Source organism: Numenius arquata, chromosome 8 (assembly GCF_964106895.1).
Source record: "Numenius arquata chromosome 8, bNumArq3.hap1.1, whole genome shotgun sequence".
NCBI lineage: Eukaryota > Metazoa > Chordata > Aves > Charadriiformes > Scolopacidae > Numenius > Numenius arquata.
The window spans coordinates 10,926,222-10,943,348 of record NC_133583.1 but is presented as its reverse complement, the minus strand read 5'-3'; the positions used below and the strand labels follow the sequence as shown (position 1 = coordinate 10,943,348).

Below are 17,127 nucleotides of genomic sequence, written 5' to 3'. Positions count from 1 at the left end.
CTATTCCGCTACTATTTTAATCATTGACATTCATTTCCTACTGCCTTCTGGGCTTTGTTTTTTCTGTGCCCTTCAGACTGTGGGTAATTTTATGTATATATGTGATTCAGGAGCTATATTGTCTCTGCATTAGTTTAACACTGAGCTGTAGCTGCACTGAGGAAAGAAATGCCATTTATTACATAGCATTATGTAAAAACATACGATCAAAGTTGTTGGCTTTGTTCAGCTTCATTTCCATAGCCTAATACTAAACACAGGAGGATTCTTGGCCAGGGAGGCAGTTCAATGTCTACATTAAACTAAAGCCTATTGAGAACAGCTCTCCCACAGCAGTGATCTGTCACTTTGCCATTTGGTCTCTTTCCCTCGTTTTTATTTTTGGCTGAAACGTTTTTACATATTCTTTCATGCTGTGGAGAGATTTCTGTTCAATCTATGTCACTCTTATTTCACTCAGGCCACCTCAAGTTAGCTTCACTGTGATTGGCAACCACATTTAGTAATTCCTGGGCCAAACAATTGCTTATTGATACACTGCCAAGGTTATATTTCTCTTATATTCTGGCCAGATCTAGAGGATGTTGTCTCCCATTCCCTCTTCCTCCTCATTTTAAACCACCACCTCCAAGTTACCTACTTTGACACCAGCGGAAAGTGGGTGTGCACTTGGGCTATGTTGGTAAGGGTCTGCCACCATCAGTGTATGACTGATGTAAGTAAAGTAAAGCAGGGTTGTGTTTTCTTTCTGCTCTGAGCATGCGAAATTGTGGGCACACTCTATCTATGGTTGCATTTCATGTGTTGGAACTGAGCTCTGCCCCAAAAGGTACCAGTCGTGGCTCATGTTGCCTTTGGTGTTCTGCACAGAGCCCGGGGCGGTCCCTGTCTCTTGGGCAACATATCTAAGCCAGCTTTGTACAACATCTTTGCGTGAATATTTTTCTGATACACAAGTTATTTTTGTCCAAAATGCAAACAGCATTTAAGTGTGCTTGAATTTCAGACTTCACCTGCTCCATCTGGCTGGCAGGACTCAATCAGATCTCCGGAGACGTACCTTTAGAGAAGACAATTTTCTCTGTCACCAAATGGTGATTTTTCAGCTCCTTGGAGGGCAGCAGGGATCTCGATCTGACTGTGAACTATTAGCATGTCAGCTAAGGCTGCAACTCTATAATGTTAGAGGCATATAACCAATATAATGGCGTATTGGCATATGACCAATAAAGGACTATCATGCTGCACTGCCTTCTAGAAGATCCAGCTCCCCCCAAAATGGACACCTAACTTCTGTACAAGGGGCATTCAGAAGCCTATTAACATAAGGCCTTGCACCATTAGAGCTGGTTGGATGCTAGTGCCACAAAAATTCTGAGGACTGTGGTCTTTATAGAATTCCATGCCAAAATGTGTCTAGCGTCTACTCTGGTACTGATGTCCAAGCCCTTGTCTGTGTACACCGGCGAACACCTCCCTCACACACAATGCCCGGAGCCAACACAGCCCACAGGAGGGAAGCTTTTCTCGCTGGGGAGGCCCGGCTCCTCGATGTTAAGGAACAGGCAGCCCGGGATGAGAAGCTGAGGGCCTACAGACAAGCACCTCTTACCGCGCTAGAGACAGTCGGGCCGTTGGCGAGAGGGCGCAAAGCCCCGGGCTGCCACGGCCTGAAGGGCGACCGGCCGCTCCCCTCTCTCACTGTGAGGCGGCCGCCTCGCGCACAGGGCGAGGCGCGCGGCCGCCCCCAGTGCGCACGCGTCAGCCTCCTCCGCAAGCCCCTGGGTGCGGGTAAGCCGGGCGCATGCGCCAGTCCGCCGCCCGCAGCGTTGGCGGGCGAGGCGGGCGGCCACAGTGCGCATGCGCCCGGCGCTGGTCGCCGCGGGTGGAGGGGAGGGGGCGCGGCAGAAGACTCCCCAACCACTGAGCAGTCCGTACCCACCACCACAGCAACATAGCAGCAGGCTAGGTTAATTCTTGCCCCCCTCCGCCAAACTCCTACCTCGGGAACATCACATCCCTTCCCTGAAGTTTCCATTCCCAGTGCACCGTCACCGCTATTCATTTCAAAAACCAATTATAGCCCCACAAGCGCTGTTCCCCCCTTCTCTCCCCAACAAGGCTCTGGTGGGAGCGTGAAGGAGCTGCAATGATGGCAGTACGCAGGAGTTCAAGGAAAACAAGGTGGCCGTTTGCAGGACAAAGGCAAGCGTATGTTCAGCAGCCACTGGGCATAGCCACCCCAGTGTCCCTAGGGCGTAATATGAAAAGGAGTTATTGGTTTGGGTGGTGGCTGACCCTGAGGTAACCACTTTGCTGGCCACGGAAGCACAACCCAACCTTTCCGCAGCTAAACCTAAACTTCCAGATTAAAACTCCACAAATTTTAAGGCTCAGGCCCTGACTCTCATTGTGAAGAGAAAAAAAAAAAAAAAAAAAAAAAAAGCAGAGCAGAAGTTGACATTTATTCTCACAAATGAGAACCAAACCAGCAGATGCGCTGAGGCTGCATAAGGTCACAGGCGGTCTTCAGTAAAGTTTCATTTCTACTATAAATCAGTAATGCCGTTTTTAAAACAAAACCTACAGGTAAAGAGAGAAAATATTACATCTTAACAAAAACGATTTATTCCCACTAAACAAAATGTACAATGTTTCCCAAATGACAGTGAGTTTTCATGACTCTCCGAAGTCTGCAGATGCGTTGAGCAACTCCGTCACTTCTTACCCCGCAGTTTGATCAAACTACTTTTTGCCGGACTTCTTTATTCCACCGCTGGCTGCCAAAAGAAACAATGCAACTGGTTAGACAACCGTTCCAAAGCTTAGCTACAAATTTAGTCCCTCATAAAGTCAAATCCCCACTAGACTGCCCGTACCACTCAGACCCCCACCGCCTGAATTGGCTTTGCATGTGTTACTCTTCTGTCCTTGATTTCACATGCTTTACCTTGAATGAATAAATGTTAGAAACAAAGTTCCTCCTCAAACCAAATACACCCCATAAATCTACAAGAGAACTAAGCATTTCAACAATTTCTTTGTTCCTTCATGGACACCCCCCATTGTTTATTCCGTATAGAGCAGGAGTATAGTCTGGTCAAATCAAATTCAAGGCTAAAGGAATAAAATCATCGGTAGCCCTACAGCAACCAGAGCCCCCAGCTGGGATCAAAGCTCTGCAGAAGCAAGTATTGGAATTACGGGAATTGCAGTGCTCTGAAATTATCTGTTCTCTGCAGTCCCTGTTATTGAAGAGACTAAAGTAGGGTGAAAAGAAGAAAATGTATTAAGAAGAAATGTATTAAAACTGCAACAAGTGTGGCCTTTTTTCATAAATGCTGTTTTTTTACAGCATGTGCCATACATGACTGGTGGAAAGGAAAAAAGAATAGCAAGACAGGCTGCAAGAGCTGACGGCCAACAGCAGACTTTGCACTGCAATATGATTTTAACAGCATTGCCTGCTGAGGCCCTTGGGAATAGTCTACCCCTCCCACAATAACATAATAATCACTAATGGCTTTGGCAAGAACGGGACAAGTACCAAGTGACTGAAATTCAGTCCAGAAAAAGGCAGAGTATTAATGGCAAGTGTGAAAATATCTGTGCGCTGAAGCGCCCTACGCAAAACAAGTTTAGGATGGTAAGGACACAGAAGAGAAGCTCCCTGAATTGTTTCGCGTTGGTCTGAAACATCAAAGGCACTCCTAAGTCCCACACCCAGCACATTTTTTGTGCGCTGATAAATCAGAGGAGCTAGATCAATTTGAGATAAATAAACAAGAAACATCCCAAGTCAGTGGGACTGGATGGCACTCCCTCCAGGAGCACTGACAAGCTCTAATGTGAAAATGCAGAACTGCTGGCTAAGATTTGACACTTATCATTACAGCCACTGTGTCAGAGGACTCACAGACTGCCAGCTCAGTCCACGCTGACTCCAGATACAGAAAGGGTTCTATAAAGAACTGGGGAACTATAGACCTGCAAGTCTGACCTTCATCTCTGAGAAGATAACAAAGTCTGTAACAAAGCAAATGGATAAACACGGTCTTGTGAAAGTTAACAGGACTTCTGTAAATGGTAAATCATTCCTCACTGACCTGCTGGAACTCTATGAGGTCATAATTAAGTCTACGGATAAAGTGAATCCAGGGGATTTCACATTTTCAAACAGCATCTGACAAGATTGCAGGGCAAAGGTTGTTGGTGAAACTAAGTTTCTATGGGATTGCTAGAAAGGTCCTTCTCGGACTTTTCAAGATTTAAAGCTTGCTAAGGAATAGGAAGCAAGTTTGAAGTTTAATGGTCTTCACAGAATGGAGATGAGATTAGTCACATTAATGGACCACAGGACAAAAATACCTACAGGGAATAATAGGCAGGGAGCACCCTTTAACACCCCTAATCCGATCACCACACAAGTACAAGGCGAGTGCACAGGCTCACACTGACACTATCTCCCACTACCACCGTCCAAGACAAAGACTAGCCTGGATGCAAACCCTCTGTGACACAACGTATGTTACAGTCACTTAGGGAAAAGAGTTGAAGCCAGACTAATTTCCAGTCACGGGTGTTCTTTTTTTCCTGCCAGAAACTTACTTCTCTTGAAGAAATTCATCCTCCAAGAGAACAAGTACTGCATTTGTTAAACTTTCAGGACTGCAGCAAAGCCTACATGTAATATATCTGGAAAAAAAAAAGAATGTCATGCTAAAATAAGAGTAGAAATGCCTCTCCACTATCCCACCAGGATAGGTCACTACGCCAGACGCACCGTTATACCTGCTAAACCAGAACCTGCATCAGTAATTTGGGAGTGAAATTGCATAGTGAAAGAAGAAAGGAAAAAAAAGCCTCTATTTGTTACTTATCACCTGCACCTGCCATGGACTTACTGGTGTATGTTAAATAACTTAAGAGTTACATGCCTTTTTATGTTTGTCAAGCAAAAACATTAAATTTTTGAAGCCAGCAAGCCCTCCATTTTTCCTATCAGTATGGCACCTCACTTACTGAGGGGCCCTTTTCCAGCAGCCTTTGCTTTCATCTCCTCAAGTTTCTTTTGTTCCTCCTTCTGCTTTTGTTTAAATGCCAGATCTGTCTAAAGAAAAGAACAACAGTGTTTGTTAACAACTTCTTCCCCCCAAAAAAATCAAAAACAACTGATAAGCAACGAGAAACAAATGTAATGTTCTAACAGCAATAAAAACCTGACTGAACTTACGCAAGATGGCTGAATACTACTAAATACACAAAAACTTGCAGAACTATGACAGTTTTTTGGTTGTAGCAGAACACAATGACTAAACTTTAACTTTGTATGTTTGACATTTCTGAAATTAAACAAATATCATTTCCCATGGCATAATCTCATTTTGCCCTCTGAAGATAGATGTTTGCACTAAAACCATTAATATGCCACCAGTGATACTGGAAGCCTGGTGCACAAATGCTGTCTAACAATAAAACTTGGATTATATAGGATGTAAGAAAAAAAAAAATTGCTTTTACCTGAAAAAAGCATTAATTTAAAAAAAAATCCTTCCACACTTATGTCACTATTTTGTCCGGGTTTAATACATTTGTATCAGTTCCAAGAAATCTAATGAGACCCTGGCAAATCATACGTGCAAGCCGGCTGCTGAGCATCCCCGCTACAACAGCCTCCAGAATTCAAGAAAGCTCAGACATGCTCTATCCCTTAGATACACATTCTTCATAGATATCAAGACTGAAAGGGACCACAGTCTTTTGCCTGGTACTCAGGATTTTGGGGTAACTAAAGTGAGGACCTTGACAACTGAGATTCTATAGATTCTTCACCAATCCAATCCATGGCTTAACTACATTTATAACCAGAAAGTTTTCCTCTTTTTTAAGTTAAAGTTTCCCTTGCTGCAATGTAAGCCTATTACTTCGCCTACCTACCCCATACAGAACAGAATATTCTGTTTCTCTCTTCAGATTTTCCACTAATTTTTTTTTCCTGTAGACTAATGTGTCTTTCCTAGTAAACCAATCTCTCCCACTTATCAACTTTTGTGGGTTTTTTTGTTGCAATGTGCTTGTTGTACTGCAGTGCTGAGAAGAAAAGAAATATTATTGCATCATGTTTGACACACAAGATTTTGTTTAGACACCTTGTATGATTTCCTTCTTTTGCAACACTTGATTTTGCAGGTTCGTGTTCAGCGTATGATTTAAGTCTCAAATCCTTTCAGGTGAACCTGGAGTTTAGCCGGTCATTGTCCTTGTATTTTATAAGAAGATTATTCTTACCAAAAAAAGGGACTTAGCATACACGCTTAAATTAATCCATTTTTTCAAACTTTCTCCGGTTCGTTAAGATTACTTTGACCACTAGTCTTGTCCTCTGACAGCCTGTGGCCCTTCCAAATTTTGTTTTCTACAAAGAGAACAAGCCATATTGTCAGTCAGTCAACCAGCCCTCAACCAGCCCACCAAGGCACTAATCAAAATATTACTTAGACTCCAATCAAAGACAAAAGTCTTGCAAGATCCCACTCAGTATGTCCTTACAGTCAGATGCTGAATTGTTAGTAACTGTTTCTACAGTGCTGCACTCCAGCAAGCTGCACACTCACCTTCCATCACCTTTTAGGGTCTTGTTCCTGACTTGCATTTGAGACTGTTACATGAGCTAGCAACAAGAACCTCAAGTCTACCAGTTTTCTCCTCAGACACAGCACTGCCCTGCTACAGAACCGAATTTCCTTTGCTGGCCACAGTTTTACTAAAATCCATACTGGCTATTGCTTTTTAAGTTATTATAACCTAGATACTTGTAAACACTTAATTGGTTTTAACATTTCCCGAACAATAAAGCTCACTTAGAAAGCCATGATTTTTTTTTTTCCCTTTTCAGAGAGACATCATATTTTTCCAGTCACTGGTGCCTCATTCATCTTCCACGATCCTCAGAAAAAACAGCTTCTGCCCCTATTCTGAGCCCTTACATTTAAGTAACTCTAGCATGAGATTCGCTAGTACCTAATTTATTTAAACTACTTGATAATCCACGGGTTTTGTGTGCTACCCTAGGTTCTTGTGACCCATTAATTCGTTAGACTTCAGCTCACAGCCTACTGCTCTGCCGAGGACCCTCCAGCCTCCTCCGTGCTACCGGCCTTCTCCGTTAGCCCACGCTGCTGCATTTGCCATGAACGCAGGAGGAATATCAGCAGGAAAAAAAAAGCCAAAAAAAAAACCAAAAAACGGAAAACCGGGGCCGCGGAAAGCAGCGCATCACCTCTGTCTCCCTCACGGCCACCACTGTCACTGTCAGAACCACGCTTTGTAAAACGTGGCGTTTCATAAAACGCGTATGGCCACGGAAGGCCGAGCTAAGGGAGAATGTGAAGGCGGAAAGATGCCCAGGCCAGAGCCGAGCGGGACAGGCCGGCGGGACAGGCCCCCCCCACCGCCGCCGCCCCCGGCGCTCGCCTGCCGCCCTACCTCATCCAGGTCCTTCGACTGCTTCTTCGGCTGCTTCAGCGGCTTCTTCTTGCCGCCTGCAAAGACAGAGGAGACAGTGAGGCCCGGGGAAGGGGAAGACGGGCGGCCCCGGAGGCCTCGGGCCCGCTCTTACCCTCTCGGCCCGACATGATGCCCGCTCCGTTGGCCTCCGCCGCGCCGCCCCTCACCCGGCAGCGCGCGCAGGCGGCCTCCCTCGCGCTTCCGCCTGGCCCCGCGCGGCCGCCGTAGCGCTTCCGCCGCCGCTTCCGCCTCAGGCGCCGGGTCGTGCCGGGCCCTGGGCAGGTAGGAGGTGCTGGCGGGCCCGGGGCGTGCGCCGGTGGTCGGCGGGCTCCTCGGGGAGGTCTGCCCGGTGGGGAAGGAGCATCCCGGCCTCCGACGCGCACGGAGCTCCGGGCCGCCCACGGCGCTGGCAGCCCCCCGCGGCGGGCCGCTCCCTCCCGCCGGTCGCTGCCTGTGGCTGAGGTGAGGCCGGTGCTGCTGCCCGGGCCCGTGCGTGGCTAGTAGAGGCGGTGGCGGTGTGGCCCTGCTGGTCTGTAGGGAGCCGGGGGCGGGCCGGTAGCCTTGTGGGCGGTGGAAAGGCCCCTCCGGCCGGGAAAGGGTCGGTCGTACGGAAAAAAACAGAGTTTTTCTCTTCTCAAGCGTGAGAAGGGGAGCTGTGAGCGTGTGGCGGTGTGTCGGAAATTCTGTTTTTACATTTTGGCAGTGACAAAAGACACTGCTACAAAATAAGATGGGACCCATAAAAGCTAGTCTTGTTCCCCATCAGCGTCCAGTGTGTGCAGCAACTGGGGTGTAAACCTTTAGGAAGAATATTTGTCAATGACTGCAGGCAGAGGAAACTCATAGAAAGCAAGAGAAGGACGAGGCATGTTATCTCAGATGAAGCTTTCCTAATTGTCTCAGGTCCCATTAGCTCAGGCTGAGATTACTCTTATTGCAGTCTGTTTGCAACTGTCTCCATAGAAATTCTTCTAAAAATCTCAGCTTTCTCATTTTTGTGCCTGGTGAGGCCACAACTGGAATACTGCATCCAGTTCTGGGCTCCCCAATTCAAGAGGGATAGGGAACTACTGGAAAGAGTCCAGTGAAGGGCAACGAGGATGATTCAAGGATTGGAGCATCTCCCTTATGAAGAAAGGCTGAGAGAGCTGGGACTCTTTAGCCTGGAGAAGAGAAGGCTGAGGGGAGACCTTATCAATGCTTACAAGTATCTAAAGGGTGGGCTGAAGGAGGAGGGAGCCAGACTCTTTTCAGTGGTTGCCAGTGAGAGGATGAGGGGCAACGGGCACAAGTTGGAACATAGGAGGTTCCACTCAAATACGAGAAAAAACTTCATGGTGAGGGTGACAGAGCCCTGGAACAGGCTGCCCAGGGAGGTTGTGGAGTCCCCTTCTTTGGAGATTTTCAAGACCTGCCTGGATGCAGTCCTGAGTAACATGCTCTGACATGCTCTGGGCAGTCCTGCTTCAGCAGGGGAGTTGGACTAGATGATCTTTATGGTCCCTTCCAACTCTAAAAATTCAGTGAAATTCAGTGAAATTTTTCTGTACTGCCTCAATAGCCTGAATATTTGGTAAAGCTCTTCATGTTGCAATTGAAAGAGGGAAATCTTGCAGTCTAGAACGGGCAAAGTTGAGCTGAGGTTTTTGTACATGGCCTGCAACATAGAGGAGGTGTTGTAACAGTAAAACACACGAGTGATGCTGGAAGGAGAGAGAACTTACTTCATTTGCATGCTCCTGTGGGTTTGATCTGCGATATTATTATGCACATAAACCAACTGGTAAGATTTTCACAGTGCTCTTTGGTGTTATTACTGTTTGTTAAAATATACGTGAAAGGCAATGAACCTGTGGTGTTCAGAATCAGTAGCCAGCTAAAAGCTGATCAAAAATGTCTTCCAGTAGGAAGAATCCTCTCCTGTGGAGATAACTGTTTGCACATATGTGACATCGTTAGCCACATAAAATTAACCTGGAAAACTGTTTTTAAATAATTTGTAAAAAGCAGCAACTATCAGGCTTTCTCAATAATCCATATTTTTATATTATATTAGTGCAAAACTAATATAGTCATACTCAAATTTCGTATAAAACCTTATACAAAAGTTTTCCTGTTTACAGTTTTTAGAGGAACGCACTCAGTAGAAAATTAAGATCTTTTTTACAAATCAATAGACAACAAACCATAACTACCAATCTGCTTTTGCAGTGCAAGCAAGAATTTTAAGCTTATTTTAAAATGCGTCCCTAGCTGGGTATTCACTACCTGATGGTCTTGTGGCTCTTCTTTATGTTTTACTTTTGTAGACAGTCTTATAAGAATACTTGCTGTGTTTAGTTCAGCACTTCTGTGTTTTCTCTCTGACCTTTATATTTTTGTCTTTGCGTTCTTCTACACTTTGTGTATCTGTGAAGTGTAAGATAAAGGGAATGATCAAGCCTCATTTCTTTTCTTAACAAGATTTTTTTCCCCTCTCTGTCTTTTTTCCTTTTCTGCTCTTTTGCAGAATTGTTAGTACCTGTGACACGGTACGCCAAACTCAAGTGTGAAAGCACAAGGCAAAATTTCATACGGCAATTGCTTCTCTGCTGAAGCATTAAATTACTCTGAAGCTACTCCTGTTGGTACTGGATCTGCACGTGATCGCTATTCACGCAGTGGGTGAATTAGTAATCAAGAAGCATGGTAGGAGTACTTACTAAGAACAGAAAAGCAGGAATCTGTGGCAGAACTGCACTTTGTTGAAAATTGTGGAAAGTTCTCTAGGTAAGTAATGGTGTAAAACTAGTGATGGGTTAGCCATTCTTGAATTTTATTGGTTTTGATACACATGTGTAGTTTTAAGAGGTATTAGTCAGCCATAGTTCAATAACTTTTCTTTTTCTTCTTCATCCTTGTAGCACTGTTATTTAGTGATTAAATTCAAGACATGGGGCCAATGAAATACAAGTCAAGTGTGTCCTCGGTGTCCTGTGGTCTGCAGTATCACCATTCTTCGATAAAGTGGAGTCCAAAAATTAATTTACACATAGTGCGGACTTACTGCTCACCATCACCTAAGAGGCCTGAAGCCAAGTCAGCGATAGAAATGGCCATGGGTCTTCTTAATCGGCTCACAGAAGCTGGAACCATTATGGGAAAAAACTCACTTCAAAAAATTTCTGCAACAGGCAAGAGTTGGTGGGACAGATACGAAGAGTTTGTTGGAATTAATGAAGTTCGAGAGGCTCAGGGAAAAGTGACAGAGGTAAACACGGAGATAATGTGGAAATTTAAAAATCATGAGTTAAGCTATATGAAGTATAAACACTAGCTGCAAAGCAAAAAAAAGAGCCTCCAGGGACAATCATGTCTTTTTACTGCTTTAACTGTTTATGTAGATGCTGTGAGTGTTCTGGTCTATGCACATTCATAAATATAGCGTATCCCTTAGATTGAAATGGAGTGTGGTTTGCTTTGTTGGTTTTTTTTTCCACCCCAAAAAAGTATATTTAGTTATTTAGATCTGTCTGGTAATAAGTCTCTAAAATAAATACTCTTTCTTCTCAGGCTGAAAATATCTTTATGGTGGCTCGAGGGATAGTACGAGAGGCTCGTGAAAACGTAGAAGCCCAACAAATTAAACTGAAGGAAATTCGGGACCGCTTAGACAGGGTCTCTCGGGATGACACCCAGTATTTAGAACTGGCCACTCTGGAACACAGGATGCTGCAGGTAATTTTTTGGTATTTGAGCACTGGCAAATACAAAGAACATTTTTGTGCTTTGGTTCCGTCACTAGTGACGGTTTTTGCAGATGAAGTCCGTTTCTGATGATACTTGTTTTAGTTAATTATTATAGATTCTTTCATCTGCTATGCAAATTGTCTATGTTAATGCTAAAACAGGGCAGTAAATTTGGAGAAGAAAGCTGAAGATAGTGAGCCTAGAAAGTTGAGTTGTGGCCTGTAGATGAGTAGCCAACAAAAAGCTGGGATTCAATGAATTAACCTTCCATGTGATGAGAGAAGCTCCTTTCTGGTTGTTAATCCATGAAAATTCTCAGCTGTCTTCTGTGTGGCTGCAGCACCCAGGCCATTCATTACAGATTTTGTCAGAGAGCAGCAAGAGTGAGGCTGCTCCATGAGAGCAAGAAGATGAGGTTGATCACAGCGTGGGCTGGGACAGTGTCCTCACCGACAGGACACAATCCTACAGCACCTCAGATGGATGAGCCTAACAGGGCTGGTGGCAGGAGCGTATTTATTAACAGTCCATAAAAACAAAGTAGCAGACAAAGTCAATCCAGGAAATCCAGATGAAACCACAGGAACAGCAGGGAACAGGCCTGGAAACAGGTACACCTGTGGCAAAGCTCAGGTGAGGAGTGGGTACCCATGACTGAACTGAAACTGAGCTCCTGGATCAGTGGATAGAACATCAGGAAAGAACTGGAGAGCTGTAGTTGTCTAAATAACAGATCAGGTCTGTCTGGAGGAGACTTAGAATAGAGCTCTGTGTGCCTATGAAGAAAGGTAGAACTCAAGTCAGTGCTGTCCATGAGCTGGTGATGCCATCTTACAAAGGAAACACGCTTGGAAGAACGAGAATAATTCTGGGAGGTGCAGTTAGCTGACAGGCTCACCAAAACCAGCAAATACTTTGCTAAACCAGTAGAATTTTACTGCAGGAAACCAACCAGAAAACCTTCCGCTATTTTGCTGAGATAAAATGGCTTACAAAAGGACCTGCCACGCTGAAGCTAGTGAGAAGGGAAAAAGGGAAGACATTTATCTTGAGCAGGGTAAGAAAGAGAAGGCAGAGGAAGAAGTGTGTATATTCATGAGATGAACCTATCCAAGATATCCTTACCAGTCCTATTTTCAGTTCCCATTTAAGGGCTTTAGAACTGAAAGGAAGAAATGTGGTAAAGGTAGTGTTTGGAGAAGCAAGGAGGGCCAAAAAAGTGAACATTATGGGGAGAGAAAGACTTTCCCCACTCATACACCTTTTCTATCATCAGCATGTGACAGATTCTTTTGCAGAGGATCTCCAGCTGTAATTCTCGATGAACTTTTCTGTTTCTTGGTTTTGACTTAAAATGATGTCTCACTGACTTAAGTAGGATTAATAAAGAAAATCCCACATTAAAAGGAAAATATTTGAAACAGAACTAATGAATGTTCTTCATTTCCATTCCTTCATCTGCACTGGGGTTCTGGGATGGGGGGGGGGCAAGTTTTCAGTATATACTTTATAGCTTCATATTATACCTTCTCCTCCAAATCACTGTGTTTCTTGCAGGAAGAGAAGAGGTACCGAGCTGCATATTTAAATGCAGAAGAATCTGAGAGAGAAAAATTCTCTCTCTTCTCCGCAGCTGTAAGGGAAAGCCATGAGAAAGAGCGAACAAGAGCTGAAAAAACAAAGAACTGGTCTATTATTGGTTCTGTTCTGGGAGCCATTATAGGGGTTCTTGGTTCCACCTATGTAAATCGAGTAAGGCTGCAAGAATTAAAAGTCTTGGTGCTTGAAGCACAGAAGGCCCCAATAAATCTGCAAGAAGCCATCAAAGAACAGGCCTCCAGCCATTACATACAGCAGAAGGATCTCAGTGACGTCATAGCAGACCTGAAAAATGTGCTACAAACAAGGACATCGCAGGAAATAAAAGGTGCTTTAACTAGAGAAGACAGGAATGACTCCATAAAAATAGATTCTCTTTTAATTCCTTTAAACGAACAGCTGAACTACACTAAACAAGCCAGTTCACATCTAGGGAGTTTACAAGAGCAGTTTAACAGTCTGCAGGAAAGTATAGCGCAGGTGATTTCTGAGGTGCAGAGCGTTAAACTTGCCGTCCATTCTAGACCTATGGAAAGAGTGATGCCAAGGTCTTCTGCGGAGGGTAAGGGCCAGGCTTCTGCCGTGAGAGATGTGATTTTAGAATTGTGTGATACCGAGCGGAGACTGGAAGCACAGATCAAGAGAAATTCTATTTACAGCACGGCATTGACATGTGCTATGTTTGCTATTACTCTGCCAGTACTCTATATTATACTTAAAGGGAACTGATCTCTAATTAATTGCCACAAATTGCTAGATTAATAAAAGTAAACTTGCACTCTAAGTACTTAAAGTACAAGACTAAATGAAGTTGCATTAGTATTTCTCATTATGCTTTCTGCTGTATGTTTGGAAAACTTATAAAGACTTAGTACATCTACGGCTACAGGCTCCATGTTAACAGTCTTTGTCACGCCTTGCGGTTTTTAACTCCTCAAGCAAAGGAAATTCCACAGGTTCATCTGTTGATTTCATTCACTGTTTCACTCTTTTACTGTCTAGTCTTGTATATCGTGCCAATCAGTGGCTTTCACTCTGGAGCTGTATTTGTGATTTTCTGTTCAAATGATTCTTTTAATCTCTCATTGATTTAAATGCTTCATGTGTAATCCTTGTAATCCTTTGTAATTTTGCTCCTGATTTCTTCATAGTTCCTCAGTTTATCCATACACAAAACATTAGGAGTCATTTTACCAAACAGGTAGAAATATTTGCTGTGAAATTTTTTTGTTTGTTTCTTTTTTTTTTTCCTTTGTTTCCTTTTTTTTTTTTTTTTTAATTCTAGATACAATGCAGTGACTTGCAATGTGACAAACAGCAGGGGCCATGCGAATAAGGAGGGTTGAAGTTATGATACAATGTGGCTGTACAGCCAGATGATGCATTTAAAGTACATTTAAGTTACATGTGGTAACTTTCCTAGGGCAGTTTATTGTGAAAAAGCATTTCTGGAGCTTCAGGTGTTTGTTACTGATAGCTCCATGTCCTTAAAAACTCACAGGCAGGGAAAGAGAAAAAGTGTGCAGATACAGAGATGTATGAAGTACGATGATGCTTATTGTGCCAATGCAAGCCAGTTATCCTTTCTCTACAGGCTCCTTAACCCATCATTCCCTAGGAATTTTGTGGGTTTAGTAATCATCTATGGAGGAACCACTTTCTTATCCCTACTGGTATCTCATTGGAACTTTCTCCTTTTTTTATTCTTTTTTCAATTTTGTCCTGTCTGGAAATTGAGATACTACTCTACAGCAAGTGCTTTTAAGCCGGTACATTAATGGTAATATAGTTATGCAAACTAGTCCAAAGTAATATTGGAAAAAAGCAAAAGGTCCAGCTGCCTGTTTTTCCTTGAAGGAGGAAGAATGACTGATTGAGGAAAAATGCTTGTCTAAACAGCTTAACATCAGTGTCTGTGGCCTCACACAGTTATTGGTATCACTGTGGTAAGACATAATTTTTCTCCCTGTGATGGCAGCAGATAAGCAAATCAGATGTGGGACTCCTGCTCTATGAGCACCTCTGTGGATGCTTTGCCGACAGAGCAACAAGCTCGCTTTGTGCTGTAATGCCTTTGTGTAAGCTTTTCAGAATGACTAAGTTGTGTTTACTATACCGTCTGCTATGCGGTTTTTTTCTATCAGCTCTTTCTTCTGCCCAGTAACCATATTAAAAGAGTTTGAGGTTTTGATTATAAGCTCCTAAGACTGTAAGATCTTTGGGACATGGACATTTGCTCTATGAAGCACCAACTTCATTTGTTATCATTGGGTGCTATTATAACATGACTGAATAAACAAACAATGTTAGGAAAGGTCTGTGATGATTCACCGCTTGTAAGGGAGATGAAGTATGCAAAAAGTGGATTTGAGAGGGATCACTGCTGACTTATATATTGATTGTTTGGAGTGCAAAGTGAATAACAAACATTTGGCAGGGAAGCTGTTTGATCTGGTGCCTGGAGAACTAGGATAAAAATTCCCATACGCTTAGCTGCATCAGGAAGCATATATATACAGATCAATACAATTTTTCAAAACTATAATATTTCATTTTCTCATTTCACAAATATTTTTATAGGTCATTTATACTTCTTGGAGGAGCTTGATGAAAATCAGAGACAAGTGTGTAATTGAAGTGGAAGGGGTAGTACAATGGTTCTATTTGTAATTTACTGGCACAAGTCACTGCGAGTTTTGTTCTTTTTTTTTTTTTGTTGGTTTGTTTCCTTCAGTTTAACTACATAAAGTTAGGCTGCTGTATTATTTAAGTGGCTGAATTTTAGATACTCAGCATCACTGAAAAGTGTGGATTTTATATATATATATTACATACCACAGTATTAAAATGCTGAATGTTAGGCAGCTAAATTTGCAAGTGGAGGTGACACTCACCGACTTGTACTTGGTAGCATCAAAAATGAGTAGAGGTCCAAGACTAAACTTGTGTACAATAAATAAGAGAATTCAAAAACAAGAGTTGTTTATTGCTCTAAAGAGATTTGTTTTTTATCTGTTTAAGGAAGGTATGATAATAGGGACCTTTAACATTATGTAGAGTTACAGGAAGAAAAAGTCAGTGAGAACAGCAGCAAATAAATCTGTGGTAAATCAGAGTTTGAAATACAAATTCTGAAACTTGAGACGAGCTGGGTGATGTGATACATGTCAAGATGAAAATAACTGGTTCTCATCCTTTGTAGGGAGTTTTGAATATTCAGGAATAGATTCTGTGTGAGCATTGTACAACTAGCAGAATTCACTGTTACAAGCGATTACCGTGCTTCTCTTATTTCTGCTCTTCCTTGCTAAATCCTTGTATGTGAAGTGACAGCAGGATAATTTCAATTAGGGAAAAAAAACCCTTGTAATTAACTATGTCTATGTAATAATTAGGAGGGCAGATTTGTATATTCCCTCAATCCCAGATTAATCGTTGTTGCATTGTGGCAATGACCTAAACGTGTAGTTTGGTGCTGGGCCGTATGTGTACCCCGAAGCCAGAAGGTGTGGCTGCAACGGGAACGGCCGTACCTTCAGCTGGCTGATGGCAATATCCAGGAAGATGCTAAGACATAGACTACATGCAATATCTGTTTGGTACTTTACGCTAAATCTTTGTCGTGGTAACGCAGGGAGTAAATACACAAGTTTGAACAAAACCAGCACAGCTGTACAGAGGTGTTTATCTGCACGCTCACGTTAGTTCAGGTACATTTGCAGTTCCAGCAGTGATTTACACAACGCACAGCAACATCTCGGTGCATGTTTCCTAATGATTCAGCCATGGCTAAGCAAATAGTTCGTTGCCTGTGCTCTTCCGGGCTATTCTAGTTTTTTTTTAAAAAAAGTGTTCTGTGCATACCTGTTTATTATTAAGAAAGCTTAAAATAGATAGTTGAGTTTCACTTCTGGAATGAGCTCTCTCAGCTGACACTTTCCTCAACAAGAAAGTTCTGCTTGCTAAGTAAGGCCTTTTGAGACTTAAATTCTTGCTCTTTCTGTGAGCAAAGTCCTCTCTGGCAGAGTGGCTCAGCCAGCCCTGTGTCCCAAACGCTCGTTAGCCAGGAGGGATGGTGGCTGCAATAGTTTGTATAGGCCTAGTGAGGCCAGGGACTGACCTGGGCTTTGTGTATAGGTCAGAGAAAGGCAGTGCTGATTCAAGTTAATTCCACTGTCAGTCAAGACACAGAAGATAGGTTAAAGAGGGAACACAGTAAGAGCAACAGGAAGCCCTTTGATAGGCATTAACTACAGAAAAATGGGTGGCAGTGGCCTGAGCTTGGCCCATGCT

The 17,127-nt window shown here is 43.2% G+C and overlaps 1 protein-coding gene across 1 annotated transcript; it reads left to right on the top strand.

Moving 5' to 3' along the window:
- Positions 1–7,738: 7,738 nt before the first annotated feature.
- CCDC51 (coiled-coil domain containing 51) lies at positions 7,739–15,802 on the top strand. The gene is made up of 5 exons (XM_074152260.1): positions 7,739–7,968; positions 10,016–10,275; positions 10,410–10,756; positions 11,059–11,223; positions 12,793–15,802. The coding sequence occupies exons 3-5, from the start codon at positions 10,439–10,441 to the stop codon at positions 13,561–13,563; spliced, it is 1,254 nt and encodes a 417-aa protein (XP_074008361.1). The 5' UTR covers positions 7,739–7,968; positions 10,016–10,275; positions 10,410–10,438; the 3' UTR covers positions 13,564–15,802.
- The last annotated feature ends 1,325 nt before the right edge of the window (positions 15,803–17,127 follow it).